Source organism: Capricornis sumatraensis, chromosome 9 (genome assembly GCF_032405125.1).
Source record: "Capricornis sumatraensis isolate serow.1 chromosome 9, serow.2, whole genome shotgun sequence".
Taxonomy (NCBI): Eukaryota; Metazoa; Chordata; class Mammalia; order Artiodactyla; family Bovidae; genus Capricornis; species Capricornis sumatraensis.
The window spans coordinates 10,626,226-10,650,172 of NC_091077.1; the positions used below are offsets into that span (position 1 = coordinate 10,626,226).

Here is a 23,947-nt window from a genome sequence, read left to right on the forward strand (position 1 = left end):
AATGACTGACTCAGTTCAGTTCAGTCAGGTTCGACTCTTTGCAACCCCATGAATCACAGCACGCCAGGCCTCCCTGTCCATCACCATCTCCTGGAGTTCACTCAGATTCACATCCATCGAGTTGGTGATGCCATCCAACCATCCCATCCTCTGTCGTCCCCTTTTCCTCCTGCCCCCAATCCCTGCCAGCATCAGAGTCTTTTCCAATGAGTCAACTCTTCTCATCAGGTGGCCAAAAACTGGAGTTTCAGCCTTAGTATCATTTCTTCCAAAGAACACCCAGGGCTAATCTCCTTTAGAATAGACAGGTTGTATCTCCTTGCAGTCCAAGGGACTCTCAAGAGTCTTCTCCAACACCACAGTTCAAAAGCCTCAATTCTACAGCCCTCAGCTTTCTTCACAGTCCAACTTTCACATTCATACATGACCACTGGAAAAACCATAGCCCTGACTAGATGGACCTTTGTTGGCAAAGTAATGTCTCTGCTTTTGAATATGCTATCTAGGTTGGTCATAACTTTCCTTCCAAGGAGTGAGCGTCTTTTAATTTCATGGCTACAATCACCATCTGCAGTGATTTTGGAGCCCAAAGAAATAAAGTCTGACACTGTTTCCACTGTTTCCCCATCTACTTCCCATGAAGTGATGGGACTGGATGCCATGATCTTCATTTCCTGAATGGTGAGTTTTAAGCCATATTTTTCACTCTCCTCTTTCACTTTCATTCAGAGGCTTTTAGTTCCTCTTCCCTTTCTGCCATAAGGATGGTGTCATCTGCATATCTAAGGATATTGAGATTTCTCCCAGCAATCTTGATTCCAGCTTGTGTTTCTTCCAGTCCAGCGTTTCTCATGATGTACTCTGCAGAGAAGTTAAATAAGCAGGGTGACAAGATACTGCTTTAATGTACTCCTTTTCCTATTTGGAACCAGTCAGTTGTTGCATGTCCAGTTCTAACTGTTGCTTCCTGACTTGCATACAGGTTTCTCAAGCGGTAGGTCAGGTGGTCTGGTATTCCAATGTTTCAGCATTTTCCACACTTTATTGTGATCCACAAAGGCAAAGGCTTTGGCAAAGTCAGTAAAGCAGAATAGATTTTTTCTGGAACTCTCTTGCTTTTTCAATGATCCAGCGGATATTGGAAATTTGATCTTTGTTTCTTTAGTTTCTTTTGGTAGATATACTCCTAAGTATTTTATTCTTTTTGTTGCAATGGTGAATGGGATTGTTTCCTTAATTTCTTTTTCTGTTTTCTTATTGTTAGTGTACAGGAATGCAAGGGATTTCTGTGTGTTAATTTTGTATCCTGCAACATTACTATATTCATTGATTAGCTCTAGTAATTTTCTGGTGGAGTCTTTAGGATTTTATATGTAGAGAATCAAGGCGGTTCTAAGATGGTGTAGGAATAGGACTAGGAGAACACTTTCTCCCCAAAATATTCTTTAAAAGAACATTTAAACGTTGAGTAAATTCCACAAAACAACTTCTGAAGGCTTTCAGAGGACATCAGGCACCCAAAAGAGCAGCCCATTGTCTTCGAAGAGAGATGTTTTATCAACGGTGCTGTATAGATGGAGAAGTCTTGAGGCTATTGTAAAAATAAGACTAAAAATCAGAAGCAGGAGGCTTAAGTCCAAATCTTGAGAACAACAGAGAACTCCTGACTCCAGGGAACATTAATCAACAGGAGCTCATGAAACGCCTCCATACCTACACTGAAACCAAGCACCACCCAAGGGCCAAAAAGTTCCAGAGCAAGACATACCTGTAAATTCTCCAGCAACACAGGAACAGAGCCCTGAGCTTCAATATACAGGCTGCCCAAAGTCACTCCAAACCCATTGACATCTCTCATAACTCATTACTGGACACTTCATTGCACTCCAGAGAAAAGAAATCCAGCTCCACCCACAAGAACACCAAAACAAGCTTCCCTAGCCAGGAAACCTTGACAAGTCATGCGTACAACCCCACCCACAGTGAGGAAACTCCACAATAAAGAGAAATCCACAAACTGCCAGAATACAGAAAGGCCACCCCAAACAGAGCAATATAAACAGGATGAAGAGACAAAGGAATAGTCAGTAGGTAAAGTGAAATGAAGTGGCTCAGTCGTGTCCAACTATTTGCGACCCCATGGACTATAGCCTACCAGGCTCCTCTGTCCCTGGGATTCTCAAGGCAGGAATACTGGAGTGGGTTGCCATATCCTTTTCCAAGAGATCTTCCCAACCCAAGGATCGAATCTGGGTCTCCCATATTGCAGGCAGATGCTTTACCATCTGAGCCATCAGGGAAGTCCAAGGAATAGGATAAATGCCAACCAAACCAAACAAAGAGGAAGAGATAGGGAATCTACCTGAGAAAGAATTCCGAATAATGATAGTGAAAATGATCCATAATCTTGAAATCAAAGTGGAATCACAGATAAATAGCCTGGAGACAAGGATTGAAAAGATGCAAGAAAGGTTTAACAAGAGCCTATAAGAAATAAAAGAGTCAGTATATAATTAATAATGCAACAAATGAGATAAAAAACACTCTGGAGGGGAAAATAAATGGATCTTCTCTAGACAGGAAACACAGAAAGGGTGTATACATTCGAACCCCAAACAATAAAGTAAATGGCAACGGGTCATACTTATCAATAATTCCTTTAAACGTAAATGAATTGAATGCCCTACCCTAAAGGCAAAGACTGGCTGAATGGATACAAAAACAAGACCCCTATATATGCTGTCTACAAGAGACCCACCTCAAAACAGGGGACACATACAGACTGAAAGTGAAGGGCTGGAAAAAGATATTCCATGCAAATAGAGACCAAAAGAAAGCAGGAGTAGCAATACTCATATTATATAAAATAGACTTTAAAACAAAGGCTGTGAAAAGAGACAAAGAAGGACACTACATAATGATCAAAGGATCAATCCAAGAAGAAGATATAACAATTATAAATATATATGTACCCAACATAGGAGCACCACTATACGTAAGACAAATTATGAAAGGGGATTTTCTATGTAGAGGATCATGTCATCTGCAAACAGTGAGTTTTACTTCTTCTTTTCCAGCCTGAATTACTTTTGTTGCTTTTTCTACTGATTGCCATGGCCAAAACTTCCAAAACTATGTTGAATAGTAGTGGTGAGAGTGGGCACTCTTGTCTTGTTCCTGACTTTAGGGGAAATGCTTTCAATTGTTCACCATTGAGGATAATGTTTGCTGAGTGTTTGTCATATATAGCTTTTATTATGTTGAGGTATGTTCCTTCTATTCCTGCTTTCTGGAGGGTTTTTATCATAAATGGATGTTGGGTTTTGTCAAAGGCTTTCTCTGCATTTATTGAGATAATCATATAGTATTTATCTTTCAATTTGATAATGTGATATATTACATTGATTGATTTGTGGATATGAAAAGAATCCTTGCATCCCTGGGATAAAGCCCAGTTGGTCATGATGTATGATCTTTTTAACAAGCTGTTGGATTCTGTTTGATAGAATTTTGTTAAGGATTATTGCATCTATGTTCATCAGTGATATTGGCCAGTAATTGTGTGTGTGTGTGTGTGTGTGTGTGTGTGTGTGTGTGTGTGTGTGGCATCTTTGTCTGGTTTTGGTATTAGGGTGATGGTGGCCTCATAGAATGAGTTTGGAAGTTTACCATCCTCTGCAATTTTCTGGAAGAGTTTGAGTAGGATAGGTGTTAGCTCTTCTCGAAATTTTTGGTGGAATTCAGCTGTGAAGCCAGCTGGTCCCAAGCTTTTGTTTGCTGGAAGATTTCTGACTACAGTTTCAATTTCTGTGCTTGTGATTGTTCTGTTAAGATTTTCTATTTCTTCCTGGTTCAGTTTTGGAAAGTTGTACTTTTCTAAGAATTTGTCCATTTCTTCCAAATTGTCCATTTTACTGTCATACAGTTGCTGATAGTAGTCTCTTATGATCCTTTGTATTTCTGTGTTGTCTGTTGTGATTTCTCCACGTTCATTCATTTCCAATTTTGTTGATTTGATTTTTTCCCCTTTGTTTCTTGATGAGTCTGGCTCATCTTGATGAGTTTGTCAATTTTATTTATTTTCTCAAAGAACTAGCTTTTAGCTTTGTTGATTTTTGCTATGGTTTCCTTTATTTCTTTTTCATTTATTTCTGCCCTAATTTGAAGATTCCTTTCCTTTTATTAACCCTTGGGTTCTTTATTTCTTCCTTTTCTAGTTGCTTTAGGTGTAGAGTTAGGTTATGTATTTGACTTTCTTCTTGTTTCTTGAGGTAAGCCTGTATTGCTATAAACCTTCCCCTTAGCATAGTTTTTACAGTGTCCCATAGGTTTTGGGTTGTTGTGTTTTCATTTTCATTCGTTTTTATGTGTATTTTGATTTCTTTTTTGATTTCTTCTGTAATTTGTTGGTTATTCAGCAGCGTGCTGTTCAGCCTCCATATGTCGGAATTTTTAATAGCTTGTCTCCTGTAATTGACATCTAATCTTACTGCATTGTGGCCAGAAAAGATGCTTGGATGATTTCAATTTCTTTGAATTTACCAAGGCTAGATTTATGGCCCAGGATGTCATCTATCCTAGAGAAGGTTCCATGTGCACTTGAGAAAAAGGTGAAATTCTTTGTTATGGGGTGAAATGTCCTATAGACATCAATTAGGTCTAACTGGCCTATTATATCTTTTAAAGTTTGAGTTTTCTTGTTAATTTTCTGTTTAGTTGATCTATCCATATGTTGGCATGGGGTGTTAAAATCTCCCACTATTATTGTGTTATTGATAATTTCCCCTTTCATACTTGTTAGCATTTGCCTTACATATTGTGGTGCTCCTATGTTGGGTGCATATATATATACGTATATCTTCTTCTTGGATTGATCCTTTGATTATTATTTAGTGTCCTTCTTTGTCTCTTTTCACAGTCTTTAGTTTAAAGTTTATTTTACCTGATATGAGTACTGCTACTCCTGCTTTCTTTTGGTCTCTATTTGCATGGAATATCTTTTTCCAGCCCTTCACTTTCAGTCTGTATGTGTCCCCTGTTTTGAGCTGGGTCTCTGGTAAACAGCATATATAGGGGTCTTGTTTTTGTATCCATTCAGCCAGTCTTTGTCTTTTGGTTGGGGCATTCAACCCATTTACATTTAAGGTAATTATTGATAAGTATGGTCCTATTGCCATTTAATTTATTGTTTTGGGTTCGAGTTTATACACCCTTTCTGTGTTTCCTGCCTAGAGAAGATCCTTTAGCATTTGTTGGAGAGCTGGTTTGGTGATGTTGAAGTCTCTGAGCTTTTGCTTGTCTGTAAAGCTTTTGATTTCTCCTTCATATTCAAATGAGATCCTTGCTTGAGCTATGTTCCTATGTTAGTGGAGAATTTGTGTGGTATGTTTTGCTCTGGAACTTGTGGGCTCTTGGGTTATGCTTGGCTTCAGTGTAAGTATGGAGGCATTTGATGAGCTCTTATTGATTAATATTCTCTGGAGTCAGGAATACTCTGGTATTCTCAGGTTTTGGACTTAAGCCTCCTGCTTCTGGGTTTTCAGTCTTAGTCTTATAGTAGCCTCAAGACTTCTCCAACTATACAGCACCAATGATCACACATCTAGGTTAATGATGAAAATTTTCTCCACAGTGAGTGACAACTGGAGAGTTACACAGAGTTTCATGGAGAAGAGAAGAGGGAAGAGGGAGATAGTGGTGACCAAGTGAGAAGAGGGGAATCAAATGGAGAGAGAGCAAGTTAGCCAGTAATCACTCCCCTAAGTGCTCTCCACATCTGGATCCCTCAGAGATGTTCATGGAGTTACACAGAGAAGAGAAAAGGGAGGCAGGAGACAGAGGTAGCCCAGAGGATAAAAGGGGGAATCAAAAGGAGAGACACAGATCCAGCCAGTAATCAGTTCCCTAAGTATTCTCCACATCCCAAAACACACAAAGAGATTCACAGAGTTGGTTAGAGAAGAGAAGGACTAGGAAGGAGATAGAGGTGACCTGGTGGAGAAAAAGAAGAGTCAAAGGGGGAGAGAGCAATCAAGCCAATAATCTCACTCCCAAGTAAAAATGGGTAATGAAGATTGAGTTCTTAAAGGTACACAAGTGATAAATACCAATAAGCAAAGATTAAAAATCTAGAGTAGATGTTAGATTCTCAAAAATACAATATTAAAAAAAATTCAAAAAAATTATAAAATATATATATGAAGCTTTCTTTAAAAATAGGGTCCTTTTTTGCAAGGTAATAGAAGGTTATAATGGAGAAGGCACTGGCACCCAACTCTAGTACTCTTGCCTGGAAAATCCCATGGATAGAGGAGCCTGGTAGCCTGCAGTTCATGGGGTCGCTAAGAGTCGGACACGACTAAGCGACTTCACTTTCACTTTTCACTTTCATGCTTTGGAGAAGGAAATGGCAACCCACTCCAGTGTTCTTGCCTGGAGAATCCCAGGGACAGGGGAGCCTGGTGGGCTGCCGTCTATGGGGTCTCACAGAGTTAGACACGACTGAAGTGACTTAGCAGCAGCAGCAGTAGCAGTAGGTTATAAAAATGAAAATCAAAGGAGTAATATAGGACTGAAAAAAATTAAAATGATAATAGTAAAAATATATCTAGGAATTTCTCTGGAGCTGTTGCAGACCTTGTGGGGTCAGTTCATTTTCAGATAGTTCCTTGATCCAGCTTATACTTCTCAAGATCTATAGGCCCCTTCCAATGTAGTCGGTGCTAACTACAGGGTTTTAATCTGTTGCACCTGTCACCTCCAAAGCAGTTCCCTCTGTTTATTTAGCTTCTTCTGTTTGATGGTCTCTTCAGTGTCTAATTTCTGCCCTGACACAAAGGGGCGATGGTGATCACTTTTTTAGGCTCACTTGTTCAGTCATGCTGTGGGGAGGGAGGAACACTGCAAGCAAATATCACTGGCGTGTGTGGGGAGTGCTCGCAGTGTTTCAGCCACACTGGGTTTGCCCCTGCTCACAGCATGTGTGCTTTCATGGTCTACACTTCTCAGGCTCTAGGTTACTCTGCCAGGAACTGTCTGATGCAGGCCCTGGGTTGTGTGCACTTCCCAAGTCTAAGCTGCTCAGGCTCAGTTTCTCGGGTACTCCACAAAAGCACAGACTCAGGTGGGCCTGTGTTTTGTGCCCTTCATAGGTTCGAGTAGCTCAGGTGACCAGGTGCTTGGTGAGTGTGGTCACCACCAGGTGCATCTTATCACCTCCCCTGTCTCAGCTGCTCAGTTTTCTGGGTGCACAACAGGTGCACCTTCTCAGGTGTGCCGTGTGTCTCTTCTGGGGAAGTGATATCTGGCTGTGACCCTCCCAGCAGATGTCAACTGTCCAGAATCCCAAGAAGTCTTAGTTAGCAGTGAAGCCTACTTGCAGTTTGGCTGAGGATGCCTCTCTGGGGCTGTGATTGCCCTCTTCTGGCTCTGGCTGCCCCCGCCTGCCTGTCTCCGGCAGGGGATGGGCCGGTCCACAGCTGGCTAGCTCTGCTCAGTCCTTTGTTCTGTGACCAGGGCTGGCAGTGTCTTAGGTTAGGCCTTTTCATGGGATAGTTCTTTCTCTCTCTCTTCTCTCTCTCTCTTTCTTCTCTCTCTCTATCTCTCTCTCTCTCTCTGGCTATCCCACAGTCCTGGTTGCCATCTCAAGTTAGTTCCCTCAGATTGTCCTTGGGGCATTCAGGCCCAGTCTTTACCCTAAAGAATGCAGCCCATGCCTCCCTGTCCAGCCCTCACTTGCTAGTGGCAGATGAGAGTGTCTGGATTGCTTCTCCGCTGAGTGTTGCCCTTAGGCATGTAATCTGTGGGTTTTAATTATTTATTTATTTATTTTTCCTCCCAGTTATGTTGCCCTCTGAGATTCCAAGATTCGTCACAGACCTGCCAGTGAGAGTGTTTCCTGTTTTTCCTCTCTCTTTTTTTAAATTTTTATTTTTACTTTATTTTACTTTGCAATACTGTATTGATTTTTCCATACATTGACATGAATCCACCACAGGTATACATGAGTTCCCAATCCTGAACCCCCCTCCCACCTCCCACCCCATATCATCTCTGGATCATCCCCGTGCACCAGCCCCAAACATCCTGTATCTTGGGAAGGGCACAAAACTGAGGGCTACCTGGTTTCTCTCTTTTTAAAGACACTTTTCCCGGGACAGATCTCCATCCCTACCTCTTTTGTCTCTCTTTTTATATATTATATTTTGTCCTACCTCCTTTCGAAGACAATGGGCTGCCTTTCTGGGTGCCTGATGTCCTCTGCCAGCATTCAGAAGTTTTTTTGTGGGATTTGCTCAGAGTTCAAATGTTCTTTTGATGAATTTGTGGGGGAGAAATTGGTCTCCCCATCCTATGCCTCCACCATCTTAGGACCCTCAAGACATTACTCGTAATAAATTCTTCTTAATTCTGTGATACTCGATCAAAGAAAGGGAATTTTAAAATATTTTTGATCCAAAGATAGGAAAATGGTGGGTAGGAAAAAATAAAAACTGTCTATATATAAGACTGAGAATAAAGCTTAACAAGAGACTTCCTAAAATTCTATAAAGATACTGAATTCAAACAAGGAAAAAAAAATGGAAATCCTAAAAAAAAAGTGCAAGGGGCAAATTTTATTTCACAATGATCAAAGAACAACTTCTGGTTTTGATACTTTGAGTCATGCAATCCAGAGCATGATTGGTCTGATTAGTATAATTGGTCTTTTACACTTGGCATCAAATACAATCTCTTTAGACCCTCTTTTATATCTTGGTTTCTCAGACTGTAGATGAAAGGGTTCAGCATGGGTGTGACCACAGTGTACATCACCGAGGCGACTGTACTTGAATGTGAGGTGTGGGTGGCAGCAGAGCTAAGGAACACTCCTATGGCTGTAAAATAAAACAGGAAGACAATTGAGAGGTGGGACACACAGGTGGAAAATGCTTTATACTTCCCCTGAGCTGATGTGATTTTACATATGCAGGAAACTATTTTAGAATATGAGTAAAGGATACCAGCAAAAGGACCAACACCCATCAGGACAGCTGCAAAATACATCACTATATTATTAAGAAAGTTGTCAGAACTGGCAAGTTTTACCATCTGACTGAGTTCACAGAAAAAGTGGGGGATTTGCACAACTGGACAGAAGGACAATCGCAACACCATCAAGCTGTGTAGCAAGGAATACAAGGCAATCAGCACCCAGGATATCAGAACCAGCAATACACAGAGCTGGGGGCTCATGATGACCATGTAGTGCAGGGGGTGGCAGATGGCCACATACCGATCATAGGCCATCACACTCAGGAGAACGTCATCTAATCCTGCAAAGAGAATGTAAAAATACATCTGGGTGATGCAACCTTCATAGGTGATACCTTTGCTCTTGTTCTGGATGTTCCACAGCATCTTTGGGATGGTGGTGGAGGTGAAGCAGATGTCTACAAAGGACAGATTGGAGAGGAGGAAATACATAGGGCTGTGGAGACGGGAGTCTGAGCTGACGGCCAGGATGATGAGCAGGTTTCCAAGTACAGTGATTAGGTACATGGAGAGGAAGAGCCCAAATATGAGAGGCTGCAGTTCTTGTTCTTCTGAAAGTCCCAGAAGAAGAAATTCTGAAATTCGTGTATTATTCCCTGGTTCCATGGGGTGGAGGTGACTACCAGGAAAAAGGAAAACAACATGACTAGTTTGCATACAAACTGGCATAATTCACATAGCTGAAATACTGCAATTTCTATTTAGCCCTCAAGTAATTGATCTTAATACCATTATAGAAAAGTTCTCTTCCAAAGTATAGTCCATTTCATCTCTGACAAAGTTTTTCGACCCATTCTCATCACATTGGCAAAGAGCTCATATATTCTAGAGTTCTAATGAGGTATTTCTTCATTTATTTGAGAAATACATATTGAATGCTGACCCAGTAGAAAGTGTGGACTTCCCTGGTGGCTCAGAGGTTAAAGTATCTGCCTGCAGTGCGAGAGACCCGTGTTCGATCCCTGGGTCGGGAAGATCCCCTGGAGAAGGAAATGGCAATCCACTCCAGTATTCTTGCCTGGAAAATCCCATGGACGGAGAAGCCTAGCAGGTTACAATCCACGGGGTCACAAAGAGTCGGAAACGACTGAGCGACTTCACCTTCACCTTCACCTTCAGTAGAAAGTGCTGAAAAATAAACCTCTCCCAACCCAAGGATGGTGAATGAGGATATTTCAATAAAACATGATAGAATACGTCAGAATGTGCTATGAAGAAAACAAATCCAGGTATAAAGGAGAGAGTGGTAGGAGGTGTTATTTTGTCCTGAGTTTTCAGGGAAGAGCTTCAAACTAGGTGATGTTTGAAGATTCCTGAAGAGAGAGAGAAGAAGCCTTTGTGATGTCAGAAGAAGTGTGTGCCTGGCAGAGGGAGCTGCCACTGCTAAGAACCTGACAAAGATGCTTGTTCCACATGTTCAAGTGCAAACAAGGAAGCCAGTGGGGCAAAGGAATAAGTAGGAGTGGGAGTGATTAGAGATGTTGTCAAGGATGCTGAGGAACAAGGTGGCCTTCCTGCTACAGCTGAACCTTCAGCACATAGAGAATTCCTCCTTCCATGTGGTTCCTTGCACTTTATGAATTTAGTTTAAAATCATCCTGTGAATTATGTCAGTTTCCCTACCTAATTCCATCTATTGACCAACTTCTGACCTCTGTATTATAAGTCATCTTAACATATGAGTACAGATGCCTCTGCTTTAATGCCAAAGAATGCTCAATCTACCCCACAATTGCACTCATCTACATGCTAGTAAAGTAATGCTCAAAATTTTCCAAGCCAGACTTCAGCAATACGTGAACCGTGAACTTCCTGATGTTCAAGCTGGATTTAGAAAAGGCAGAGGAACCAGAGATCAAATTGCCAACATCTGCTGGATCATGGAAAAAGCAAGAGAGTTCCAGAAAAACATCTATTTCTGCTTTATTGACTATGCCAAAGCCTTTGACTGTGTGGATCACAATACACTGTGGAAAATTCTGAAAGAGATGGGAATATCAGACTACCTGACCTGACTCCTGAGAAACCTATATGCAGGTTAAGAAGTAACAGTTAGAATTGGACATGGAACAACAGACTGGTTCCAAATAGGAAAAGGAGTACATCAAGGCTAAATATTGTCACCCTGCTTATTTAACTTCTATGCAGAGTACATCATGAGAAATGGTGGACTGGAAGAAGCACAAGCTGGAATCAAGATTGCCAGGAGAAATTTCATTAACCTCAGATATGCAGATGACACCACCCTTATGGCAGAAGGTGAAGAGGAACTAAAAAGCCTCTTGATGAAAGTGAAAGAGGAGAGTGAAAAAGTTGGCTTAAAGCTCAACATTCAGAAAATGAAGATCATGGCATCTGGTCCCATCACTTCATGGGAAATAAATGGGGAAACAGTGGAATCAGTGTCAGACTTTATTTTTTGGGGCTCCGAAATCACTGCAGATGGTGATTGCAGTCATGAAATTAAAAGATGCTTACTCCTTGGAAGAAAAATTATGACCAACCTAGATAGCATATTCAAAAGCAGAGACATTACTTTGCCGACTAAGGTCCGTCTAGTCAAGGCTATGGTTTTTCCAGTAGTCGTGTATGGATGTGAGAGTTGGACTGTGAGAAGGCTGAGTGCTGAAAAATTGATGTTTTTGAACTGTGGTGTCTTAGAAGACCCTTGAGAGTCCCTTGGACTGCAAAGAGATCCAACCAGTCCATTCTGAAGGAGATCAGCCCTGGGTGTTCTTTGGAAGGAATGATGCTAAGGCTAAGATTCCAGTACTTTGGCCACCTCATGCAAAGAGTTGATTCATTGGAAAAGACTCTGATGTTGGGAGGGATTGGGGGAAGTAGAAGGGAATGACAGAGGATGAGATGGCTGGATGGCATCACTGACTCGATGGAGGTGAGTCCGAGTGAACTCTGGGAGTTGGTGATGGACAGGGAGACCTGGTGTGCTGCGATTCATGCGGTCGCAAAGAGTCAGATAGGACTGAGCGACTGAAGTGAACTGAACTGAACAGATGCCTCTGCTTTAAGATCTGGTCTCTCTTCACAAGGCACAGGCGCGCGCGCGCACGCACACACACACACACACACACACACACACACACACACACACGATGTTTCTGGTTTGTATTACTATCATGAACTGGTCACCCAGATCCACCATCGTTAGGTCGTGAATGGCTAGCACATCGAGCTTGTCAGATCAAATTATTATTCTTCAAAAGAAGGTATAACTTTTACCCAGAAGTTCCAGGATTTTTTTTTTTTTAATTTATGGTGTTTTTTATTGAAGCATAATAGCTTTACAGAATTTTGTTGTTTTCTATCACATCTCAAAATGAATAAGCCATAGGTATACATATATCCCATCCCTTCTGAACCTCCCTCCTATCTCCCTATGCATCCCACCCCCAAATTCCAGTTTATAAACGTGCTATAGAACAATAAACTGTTGGTAAGGCCAATTTCTTCTCGGTATTTAGAGAAGAATGAAAAGTGTGAGAGAGAAAGAAAAAAGTGAAATGAAATGGACATAGGCAAATTAAGAGGGAAAATATGCAATAAACTCAAATGGCCTCTGAGACAATCCACCAACGAAAAGTTTCCTTGCTTCACCAATATTCCAATTCCAGTGGCATCTCCTTGATGTCCAAGAAATAATAATAAAGAAAAATATATTTTTCCAAGGACATAAACAGGGATATATTCACGATGTGATATATATTACAGTTTAAATATCTCAAGAGAATAAGAAATGGAACATAAACTACCAATTCAAAATCAGAAATAAATGAAATATAACAAAAGTTGGATATATTTTATACGAAGAAGCAGAATACTGCTTTTTCTTGAGGAGTTTTCCTATTTGTTTACTTCAGTTCATAAATAAGATTATTAGACTTATTGTCTACTTTTACTGAAAGTCTTTTATTCCTCCCATTCCTTCTCATGGGGCTCCCTTGGTGGCTCTTAAGTAAAATATCCGCCTGCAATCCAGGAAGCCAAGGTTCAATCCCTTCGTCAAGATTCCCTGGAGAAGGCAATGGCACCCCACTCCAGTACTCTTGCCTGGAAAGCCTCATGGATGGAGGAGCCTGGTAGGCTGCAGTCCATGGGGTCGCTAAGAGTCGGATACGACTGAGGGACTTCACTTTCACTTTTCACTTTCATGCATTGGAGAAGGAAATGGCAACCCATTCCAGTGTTCTTACCTGGAGAATCCCAGGGATGGGGGAGCCTAGTGGGCTGCCATCTCTGGGATCACACAGAGTCGGACACGACTGAGCGACTTCACTTTCCAGTATTCTGGCCTGGGAAATTTCATGGACAGAGGAGCTGGGTGGGCAACAGTTCATGGAGTCGCAAAAGGATCAGATATAACTTAGCAACTAAACCACCACCACCATTCCTTCTAACTGAACTTCCTCTATTACCATTTGTCAACATTGATGAATGAAGGGTTCACTTTATTTTCAGACCTAAATAGATACACTAATATTAGGAAAGCCAGAAAATAACAGCAGTGACCTCTGGCCTCTGGACTATGCTAGATTGGTCCTTAGTGACATCAGGTACATGCTCCTGGATTCCATCCTCTTTGACCTTCTCCTGAAATGTGTAAAATGTGGAGCTCTCACCTGCCTGCAGATTGAGAGAAAAGGCTTTCCCTGTAGAGATCCAAGTTCCTTTCTAAATGATTAATGATGCAGACCGAATTTTTTTACCTAAGCAAGACAACAGGAAGGGATAAAAATCAAGCATTGCCTCCCAGACAGATTCAGGAATCTAAATTAAGGCCTAGGTACTCACCAACAAAAGTGGCACAGGCTGAGGGGCTGTAGCAGAGGAGATATTTCCAGCTTCTTGTGTCAGCTCACAGGGCTTCTCTGGTAGCTCAGTGATAAAGAATCCACCTGCAATGCAGGAGTCGCAGGAGATGGGGGCTTGATCCCTGGGACATGAAAATCCCCTGGGGGACTGCATGGCAACCCACTCCAGTGTTCTTGCCTGGAGAATCCCATGGACAGTGTTGCCTAGAGGGCTACAGCTCGTGGGGTCTCAAAGAGTTGGACAGGACTGAAGGGACTTAGCAAGCATGCACACATGTCAGCTAATTGGGTATATTTTCCTTTTGTTACTGCAGCCTCCAATACATGATTTCCCTTGGGGACACCGGGCTGGACACAATGCAGTTATTTTTCTGTTGATTCTCTGTTGCTATGTGATTGCATTATAAGTGGGTGATTCAGTTTTTATCATTCCTTTCCCTTTAATTCTCCTGCTTTCAAAGCACTAAGGCTCCAGAACCCCATCACATCCCTGAGATCTAATTCTTTTTTAAACTATAACACTGAGGATTTGTCTTGATGAGGTCCCTACAGTCTCCAAAGCTTTGATTTGTGGTAGAGTTAAAAAACAAACAAACAAACAAACAAACAAAAAAACCTGCTAAAATTTTTAAAACTACTATTTCCCTCTTCAGAATTGGGGATAACCTTGCTCGTTCAGTATAAAAGTGTGGGTATTATACTCCCTGGATTCATACTAGTTTTTCCAAGCCAATTACAAGTTTCTCAGTTATATCAGAAGTCAACAGCTGCCCTTTAGTCTCTCATTATAAAAAGTTTATAACTATAAGAAAAATATTTATATGTTGATATGATAAATGAAAATCACTCAGTCGTGTCGGACTCTTTGCCCCACATGGGCTATACAGTCCATGAAATTCTGCAGGCAAGAATCCTGGAGTGGGTAGCCATTCCCTTCTCCAGGGCATCTTCCCACCCCAGGGATCAAACACAGCTCTCCCGCATTGCAGGCAGATTATTTACTGGCTGAGCCACAAGGGAAGCCCAGGAATACTGGAGTGGGTAGCCTATCCCTTATCCAACGGATCTTCCTGACACAGGAATTGAACCAGGGTCTCCTGTGTTGCAGGCAGATTCTTTACTAACTGAGTTATCAGAGAAGCCTGATATGATATTAATACGACCATAAACCAGGTTTCCCAGGTAGCTCAGTGTAAAGACTATGCCTGCTAGTGCAGGAGATGTGAGAGACGCAGGTTTGGTCCCTGGGTCAGGAAGATTCCCTGGAGGAGGAAATAGCAACACACTCCAGTATTCCTCCCTGAAGTATCCCACGGATGGAAGAGCATGGCAGGCCACAGTTCATGGGGTCACAAGCAGTTGGACACAACTGAGTGACTAACAATGACCATCAAATTCTCTTAGCATCTTAGAGTGATTGTCAAATGTAATTTTTTAAATAGTGCGTTTTTTGAGGTAGCACTTTTATGGACTCCATTCTCTGTTGTCAGATTGGAACTCAGAAGGATTTAATGTTCTACATAAAAGTACAAACCAAGTAAGGGCTGGAGTCTGGATTGAGGTCTCTTAGTTCTGGAACTCTGTCCCAGTGATTCTCAACCAGACATGATTTTGACACTGGAGATACTTGGTTATATCTGAAGGGATGCTACTAATCTCCTATAAACCACAGAACAGCACCCAATACAAATAATTCTCCTGCCCAAGGCAGCATAAGAATGTGACAAATCCTATTCCAGACAAGAATATCTATAAATTTGCTGTTCATACAAATCACCAAGGTCTGTGGTTCAAATGCTGATTCAGATTCCTCAGGCCTCTAGTGGTCCAGGGACTGTGTTTCTGATCATTTGAGCCAGAATATCAGATTCCAGTTTAAATTCTTTACACCCTGAAAAGAAGGGAACTTCTTTAACACTAGCACTGATGGTACTTTGATATTGGCCACTGCAAATAATCTTTTCAGAGCCCTGTGTATGTCTTCATATCTTAGACTATAGATGAAGGGGCTCAGCATGGGTGTGATCACAGTGTACATCACTGAGGTGATTGCACTTGACTCTGAGCAGAAGGGCATGAGTAGCCACAGGGCTGAGGTATACTCAAAGCCCATCCTGTGAAACAAGGATACAAGTGAGAGGTGAGATGCACAGGTGGAAAGCACTTGGTACTTCCCCCAAGCTGATGGTATTCCAGATAGAGAGGAAACTCTTAGAGTAAAGGATCCCAGGGAAGACATTTGCTGTTCAGTCACTCAGTTGTATCTGACTCTTTGTGACCCCATGGACTGCAGCACGCCAGGCTTCCCTGTCCCTCACCATATCCTGGAGCTTGCTCAGATTCATGTCCATTGAGTTGCTGGTGCCATCCAACCATCTCATCCTCTGTTGTCCCTTTCTCCTCCTGCCTTCAATCTTTCCCAGCATCAGGGTCTTTTTTAACAAGTCAGCTCTTCACATCAGGTGGTCAAAATATTGGAGCTCGAACTTCAACATCAGTACTTCCTGTGAATATTCAGGATTGGTTTCCTTTAAGATTGACTCGTTTGATCTTGCAGTCCAAGGGACTCTCAAGCATCTTCTCCAACACCACAGTTCAGAAGTATCAATTCTTTGATGCACAGACTTCTTGATGTTCCAACTCTCACATCCATACATGACTACTGGAAAAACCATAGCTTTGACTAGATGGACTTTCTTCAGCAAAGTCCCTGCTTTTTAATACACTATCGAGGTTTGTCAAAGCTTTTCTTCCAAAAAGCAAGTGTCTTTTAATTTCATGACTGCAGTCACCATCTGCAATTATTTTGGAGCCTAAGAAAATAAAGTCTCTCACTGTTTCTGTTCTTTCCCCATCTCTTTCCCTTAAAGTGATGGGATCAGATGCCATGATCTTAGTTTTTTGAATGTTGAGTTTTAAGAATGCTTTTTTTAAAATATAAATTTATTTCTTTTATAATATAAATTTATTTATTTTAATTGGAGGTTAATTAGTTTACAATATTGTATTGGTTTTGCCATTTGACTCTCCTCTTTCACTTTCATCAAGAGGCTCTTTAGTTCCTCTTCACTTTCTCCCATAAGGGTGGTGTCATCTACATATCTGAGGTGATTGCTATTTCTCCTGGCAATCTTGATTCCATCTTGTACTTCATGCAACCCAGCATTTTTCATGATGTACTCTGCATATATAAGTTAGATAAGAAGAATGACAATATACAGCCTTGGCCTACTCCTTTCCAAATTTGGAACCAGTCCATTACCAACCTGGAATATAACAGTTTCAAATTACATCATCATGTCATTAAGAAAGGTGTCACAATTGACTAGTTGGACTTCTTATTTGCTTTTACAGGAAAAGTACAGAATTCCAAGAAGGTACAGAAGGACAGTTACAACACTGTTAATCTTTGTAACAAAGATTGTAGGGCACTCATGTACCAAACACCAGAACCAGCAATCCACAAAGTGTGTGTGTATGGGGTGGGGGGCGGTGTTCATGGTGACAGGATAGTGAAGAGTTTGACAGATGGCCATGAAGTGGTCATAAGTCTTTGTGGTCAGTACAGTGCTGCCCAAATCTACAAAGAGTAGGTAAAATTATATTCATAGGTTATGGCTTTGCCTGCTTTGGGATGGTGGTGAATGTGAAACATATCTTAAAGGAACAGATTGGAAAAGAAGAATTACATGGGTGTGTGGAGTCGGAGATGGTGGCTAGGATAATAAACAGGTTTCTAAGCACAGTGATCTGGTACATGGAGAGAAAATGTGAAAATATAAGGTGCTGCAGTTCTGTTTTCTCTGATAATTGCAGAAGAAGAAATTTTGAAATTCGTGTATCATTTCCTGGTCTCATGTGGCCCTCATCAACTTGTTGATTTTTTTTCTCTTTGATAATAGCCATTCTTACTGTGGAAGGTGTACCTCACTGTGATTTTGGCTTCTGTTTCTTTGAAGATTGATGACGTTAAGCCTATTTTCATGTGTCTGTTGGCCATTTGTATATCTTCCTTGGGAGAAAATTTCTAGTGAGGGTCCTCTACTCGTTTTTAATATGGTTGTTTATTTTTTTTAATTGAGTTGACTTAGTCTGATATATATTTTGAGTTTTCTGTTTCTGCCTATCAACTTGATTTTTTGAGTACTTTTGCCTTCTCATTTGAAGTAGAAGAGAACACTTCAACTTTGCTTATATGACAGTTCTGGGTGCTGAACCCCTCAGGTTTTCTTTATCTGGGAGCGCCTTTATTTCTTCTTCATATCTGAAGGACACCTTTGCTGGATGGGGGATTCTTGGCTAGCAGTTTTTATATCACTATAGTTTCAGAATAATATTCCATTCTCTCTTGGACTGTGGAGTCTGTGCTAAGAAATTTGTTGATAACCCAATGCAGGTATCTTTGCAGGGTGCTCACTTTTTTTCTGGATACTTTTAATGTTCTTTCTCTTTAATAACTTTTATTGAAATGTAATTGATTTACAATGTCATATTAGTTCCAGGTATACAGCAAAATTATATATATATTAGATTCTTTTTCCAGTATAGAATATTATAAGATATTGAGTTTATTTCCCTGTTTTTAATTCCCTAGGTCCTTGTTGATTGCTTAGTATATAAAAACAGCATGCTTTCACTGACATTTGAAAAAATGTTCCTTCATTTATTTGCTGTATTTCTGACTGCACTGAGTCTTCCTCGCTTTGTGGGGGCTTTCTCTGGTTGCTGAGGTGGGGGACGCTACTCTTCACTTCAGTGACCTCTCTTGCTGCAGAGCACAGGGTCTACAGTATAGGCTCAGTAGTTGTGGTGCCCTGGCTTAGTGACTCTGTGGCGTGTGGAATCTTTCCAGACCAGGCATCACCCCCAGTGCCTGTTCCCACCTTGGCAGGCAGATTCTTGCTTACTGCACCACCGGGGAAGTCTTTTCATTAATTGACTTTTGATAGTTTTAATACGTGTGTGTTGGAAAAGGTCTTTTGCATTGAAACATTTATGTGTCCTATTATACCTCTGTAGATGTGTGCATTCGGTTCCTTCCCCAGACTAGGAAAATTCTCAGCTATTATTTCCATACATAATCTCTCTGTTCCTTTCTCCCTCTCTTCTACTTTTGAGACACCCAGTATCCTTCTTACCTATTCTAGTAGAGTCAGAAGTTTCTCAGAGAATATCTTCATTAAAAAAAAAAAAAAAGAAATCTTAGTTCTGTCCTCACATCTACCTGAATCATTCTACCTTTGAACTCACGCTCTCTCTACTCCATATGGTCTCCACTTCCAGTGCTTTGCAATTCATCCTTCGTCTCATTTACTGAGTTCTTCAGCACCAGAATTTCTGTTCGAGAGCTTTCATTATTTTAGAAACTGTTCCTTATGTTCATTATTTTTATTCCTCAGCTAACTGAAGTGTCTTTGGGAGTTTTCTTCTAGCTTGTTGAGCTTCTTCATGACACTATCTTGAATTCTCCACTTGCTTGATCAAAATCTTACATGACTGTTAAATTAGTTCATGGATAACTGTTGTTTTCTTTTTGTGATTTCATGTTACTGTGGTTGTTCATGGTGCTCAATGGGTTGTTCCTCTGTCCATGCATTTGAAGGAGCAAACAGTGTTCTTAAGTAGGTAAAGCCTTGTATACTTTGATTCTAACAATTCAACAGATTGCTAACAGAGGTCCTGCTGCATTTTTCGAATAACTGACTTTGTGGCACAAGTTTTTGGTTTCTTTCTCATGAGCTGCTCCTGCCATATTTGAGGAACTACATTTTTTGCATTTCATGGCTTCTTCCAGAGGAATTGCCATTATCCTTGCCATCAATATTTGTGCCTCCAGCATCACTGGTGACCTGGTGTTGTCAGCGTCCCTGATGAGGCTGGCATCTTTGCTGGGGAGAGGTCCTAGAGTGGTAGGTGCTCTAGCCACATGCACGGTGACCTTGTGTGAAGGCCCCCCACTGATGCCTGGTTCTCTGGGGCTGCAGGTGCTGCTGCATCCAGGAGGCTGGGGTTATGCGCACCACCTCCAGTGGGACTCCCAGGTGCTCTGGGGCTGCAGCCTCAGCTGCCTCGGCCATGGGCTGGGATCAGAATCACCGTCTCTGCTGTTCCCTTGGCTCCACCTCCTCCAAGTGAAAAATCTGCTCCCCTTCAGATGTACAGCTGTGTGTATCTCTGGTGTCCTGATGTGTTGGATAGAAAAAATAAAAACAACCAACTTTATTTATGCATGATGTTATCTACAAGTTGTAGATTGAGGGGAGAAAAAAAGAGAGTGTCTTCTGCCACCATAATACTGACGTCACCACTGATAGACTTTTCCCCACAAGCTATAAGATTAAAACTGGGGCTTCCCAGGTGCTGCTGCTGCTGCTTCTAAGTCGATTCAGTTGTGTCTGACTCCGTGAGACACCATAGATGGCAGCCCACCAGGCTCCCATGTCCCTGGGATTCTCCAGGCAAGAACACTGGAGTGGGTTGCCATTTCCTTCTCCAATGCATGAAAGTGAAAAGTGAAAGTGAAGTTGCTCAGTCGTGTCTGACTCTTAGTGACCCCATGGACGGCAGCCTACAAGGCTCCTCGTTCATGGGATTTTCCAGGGAGAGTACTGGATTGGGGAGCCATTGTGTTCTGCTTTCCCAAGTGGCTCAGGTGGCTTTGCGGTTAAGAATCCACCTGCCAATGCAGGAGATGCAGGTGGTAAAGGTTTGATCCCAGGGTCAAGAAAATCCCCAGAAGGGAAAATGGCAACCCACTCCAGTATTCTTGCCTGGAGAATCCCATGGATAGAGGAGCCTGGTGAGCTACACTCCATGGGGTCACAAAGATCAGACACCACTGAGGACACATGCATAAGCATATGATTAAAATACACAAATAAATGGAGTAGACTATCATATATTAGTGAACAAAGAATTGCTACATGGCTCCATACAACCTCATGGATGAGCTTTAGAATTCCAACATATAGAATTACTGAGAAACATAAACTCATGAGAAATCCAGCAGAGATCAGAACAACTCCTAAATATTAAATCTCACTTGATAATAAAGACATCACATTAGAGAAGTTACTGTTAGGATGACTGCTTATGCAGCAACAAGTAAATGAATAAAATAAAAAATGGTATAGGACTGAGATCAACTCCAATAATGTCAATCTATGCATTTACACTGATCTTTAAAGATAGCATTCACTACTCTGTTTTTTAATTGCATTACAGATAATGATATTAAAATGTTTATTCCATTGCAGTTTCCTTCCAGGTAAGCAGGATATTGGCAAACATGTTTGCACAAATTGTGACCTGAACCACATGAGTCATCTTTGATCATGAGGTATATACACCAGTGTTCTTGCCTGGAGAATCCCAGGGACGGGGAGCCCGGTAGGCTGCCATCTATGGGGTTGCACAGAGTCAGACATGACTGAAGCAACTTAGCAGCAGCATACATATAGAAAAATTTGACCTTTGAGTAATGCAGAGTTTGGAAGCAATGGCACTTGGTGCAATTGAAAATCTGCCTGTAACATTGCAATCAACCCTCCTTATCTGTAGCTCCACACCCTCTGATTTATAATTATAAAATTATATAAATTGTCCTGGTTTCACTCGTACACTTTTTCATACGAGTAATATATCACATGAAATGTTTATTTCCCTGAAAGCAAGGCAGAAATTACTAGGGATGACATTTGTCATTTAAGAAAGTATTATTCCTCATGTCACTCCACAAAAAATAGGAATGTCCAAATATCTCATATCTAAAGTTTGGAAAATTTTGAAGTAGAAAAAAATCACAACTTAAATTAAAAAACACCTAAATGATAGTATGAAAAGAAATTTTAATAAAGTGAGTAACTGAGACTGTATAGAAAAGTTGAATTTTTATAAAAATGGGTATCCAAGGAAATAAGTAGAAGGAGGAAATTTTATTCCACACTGAGGAAAGTGTCACAATTTCTGATTCTCAGGCTTGAGCAATGCAGTCAAGGGCACTTCATCTGCCCCAGGACAATTGGCCTTTTTATAGCTATTATTCCGTAGACTCTCTTCACAGCCCTCTTTATGTCTTTGTTCCTCAGACTGTAGATGAAGGGGTTCAGCATGGGTGTGACCACAGTGTACATTACGGAAGCTGTTGCACTTGAGCGTGAGCTGTGTGTAGCAGCAGAGCTAAGGTACACTCCCAGGCTCGTACAATAAAATAAGCAGACAACTGAGAGATGAGATGCACAAGTGGAAAATGCTTTAAGCTTTCCCTGAGTTGATGAGATTCTTCGTATGGCAGAGACTATCTTAGAGTAAGAGTAAAGGATACCAGCAAACGGCCCACCAGCTAGTAGCACTGATGCCACATACATCACCATGTCGTTAAGAAAGGTGTTAGAACAGGCAAGTTGGACCATCTGACTGAGTTCACAAAAAAAGTGGGGAATTTCCACCTCTGTACAGAAGGTCAGCTGCAAAGCCAGTAAACTTTGTAACAAGGAATGCATAGCACTCATCATCCAGGACGCCAAAACCAGCAGTCCACAGAGCCAAGGGTTCATGATGACTGTGTAGTGCAGGGGGTGGCAAATGGCCACAAAGCGGTCATAGGCCATCACTGTCAGGAGGAAGTCATCTATTCCAGCAAAGAATATATAAAAATATACCTGAACGATGCAGCCTTCGTAGGTTATGAGTTTGCTCTGGTTCTCGATATTCTGGAGCATCTTTGGGATGGTGGTGGAGGTGAAGCAGATGTCTACAAAGGACAAGTTGGAGAGGAAGAAGTACATGGGGATGTGAAGGTGGGAGTCAGAGATGGTGGCCAGGATGATGAGCAGGTTTCCAAACAAAATGATCAGGTACATGGAGAGGAAAAGTCCAAAGATGAGGGGCTGCAATTCTGGATCTTCTGAGAATCCCAGAAGAAAAAATTCAGAAAATTGTGTATTGTTACCTGGTTCCATGTGGTGGAGGTGACTACCAGGAAAAATGAAAATAACATGAATAATTTTCACACAAATTGGCATAACTCATGTACTGCAATTTCTATTTTTCTCTCAATAAATTAATTTCAATATCTTGTGTTTAGAAAAGTTCTATTTCATCTCTACCTGGGCATTTTTGGCCATTCTCAGCATATTCCGAAAGGAATCACACATTCTACAGTTGTAATGAGAAATGTAACTTCCCTGGTGGTTCAGAGGGTAAAGCATCTGCCTACAATGCGGGAGACTCAGGTTCAACCCCTGGGTCAGGGAGATCTCCTGGAGAAGGGAATGGCAGCCAACTCCAGTATTCTTGCTGCCCCCCAGGCCACCCCACCAAAATAATAATGAGAACTGTGGCTGTGTGGGCGCAGGAGGGCCGAGAGGAGCTACTCCACGTTCAAGGTCAGGAGGGGTGGCAGTGAGGAGATATCCCTCGTCCAAGGTGTGGAGCAGCATCTGCGCTTTGCTGGAGCCGCTGTGAAGAGATAGCCCACGTCCAAGTTAAGAGAAACCCAAGTAAGAAGGTAGGTGTTGTGAGAGGGCATCAGGGGGCAGACACACTGAAACCATAATCACAGAAAACTAGTCAATCTAATCACATGGACCACAGCCTTGTCTAACTCAATGAAACTAAGTCATTCCATGTGGGGCCACCCAAGATGGGTGGGTCATGGTGGAGAGGTCTGACAGAATGTGGTCCACTGGAGAAGGGAATGGCAAACCACTTCAATATTCTTGCCTCGAGAACCCCGTGAACAGTATTAAAAGGCAAAATGATAGGATACGGAAAGAGGAACTCCCTAGGTCGGTAGGTGCCCAATATGTTACTGGAGATCAGTGGAGAAATAACTCCAGAAAGAATGAAGGGATGGAGCCAAAGCAAAAACAATATCCAGCTGTGGATGTGACTGGTGATGGAAGCAAGGTCCGATGCTGTAAAGGGCAATATTGCATAGGAACCTGGAATGTCAGGTCCATGAATCAAGGCAAATTGGAAGTGGTCAAACAGGAGATGGCAAGAGTGAACGCCGACATTCTAGGAATCAGCAAACTAAGATGGACTGGAATGGATGAATTTAACTCAGATGACCATTATATCTA

At 41.6% G+C, this 23,947-nt stretch overlaps 2 protein-coding genes across 2 annotated transcripts; both read right to left on the reverse strand.

Moving 5' to 3' along the window:
* Positions 1–8,691: 8,691 nt before the first annotated feature.
* LOC138086166 (olfactory receptor-like protein OLF4) lies at positions 8,692–9,639 on the reverse strand. Its single transcript, XM_068980979.1, has one exon. The coding sequence runs from the start codon at positions 9,637–9,639 to the stop codon at positions 8,692–8,694; it is 948 nt and encodes a 315-aa protein (XP_068837080.1).
* Positions 9,640–21,853: 12,214 nt separating this feature from the next.
* Positions 21,854–22,852, reverse strand: LOC138085701 (olfactory receptor 7A17-like). The gene has a single exon (XM_068980201.1). It carries the CDS (start codon positions 22,820–22,822, stop codon positions 21,854–21,856), a length of 969 nt encoding a protein of 322 aa, XP_068836302.1. The 5' UTR covers positions 22,823–22,852.
* Between the last annotated feature and the right edge of the window lie 1,095 nt (positions 22,853–23,947).

Coding starts and splice junctions, on each gene's coding strand:
- LOC138086166 (XM_068980979.1), bottom strand. CDS start 9,639: ATGGAACCAGGGAATAATACACGAATTTCAGAATTTCTTCTTCTGGGA.
- LOC138085701 (XM_068980201.1), bottom strand. CDS start 22,822: ATGGAACCAGGTAACAATACACAATTTTCTGAATTTTTTCTTCTGGGA.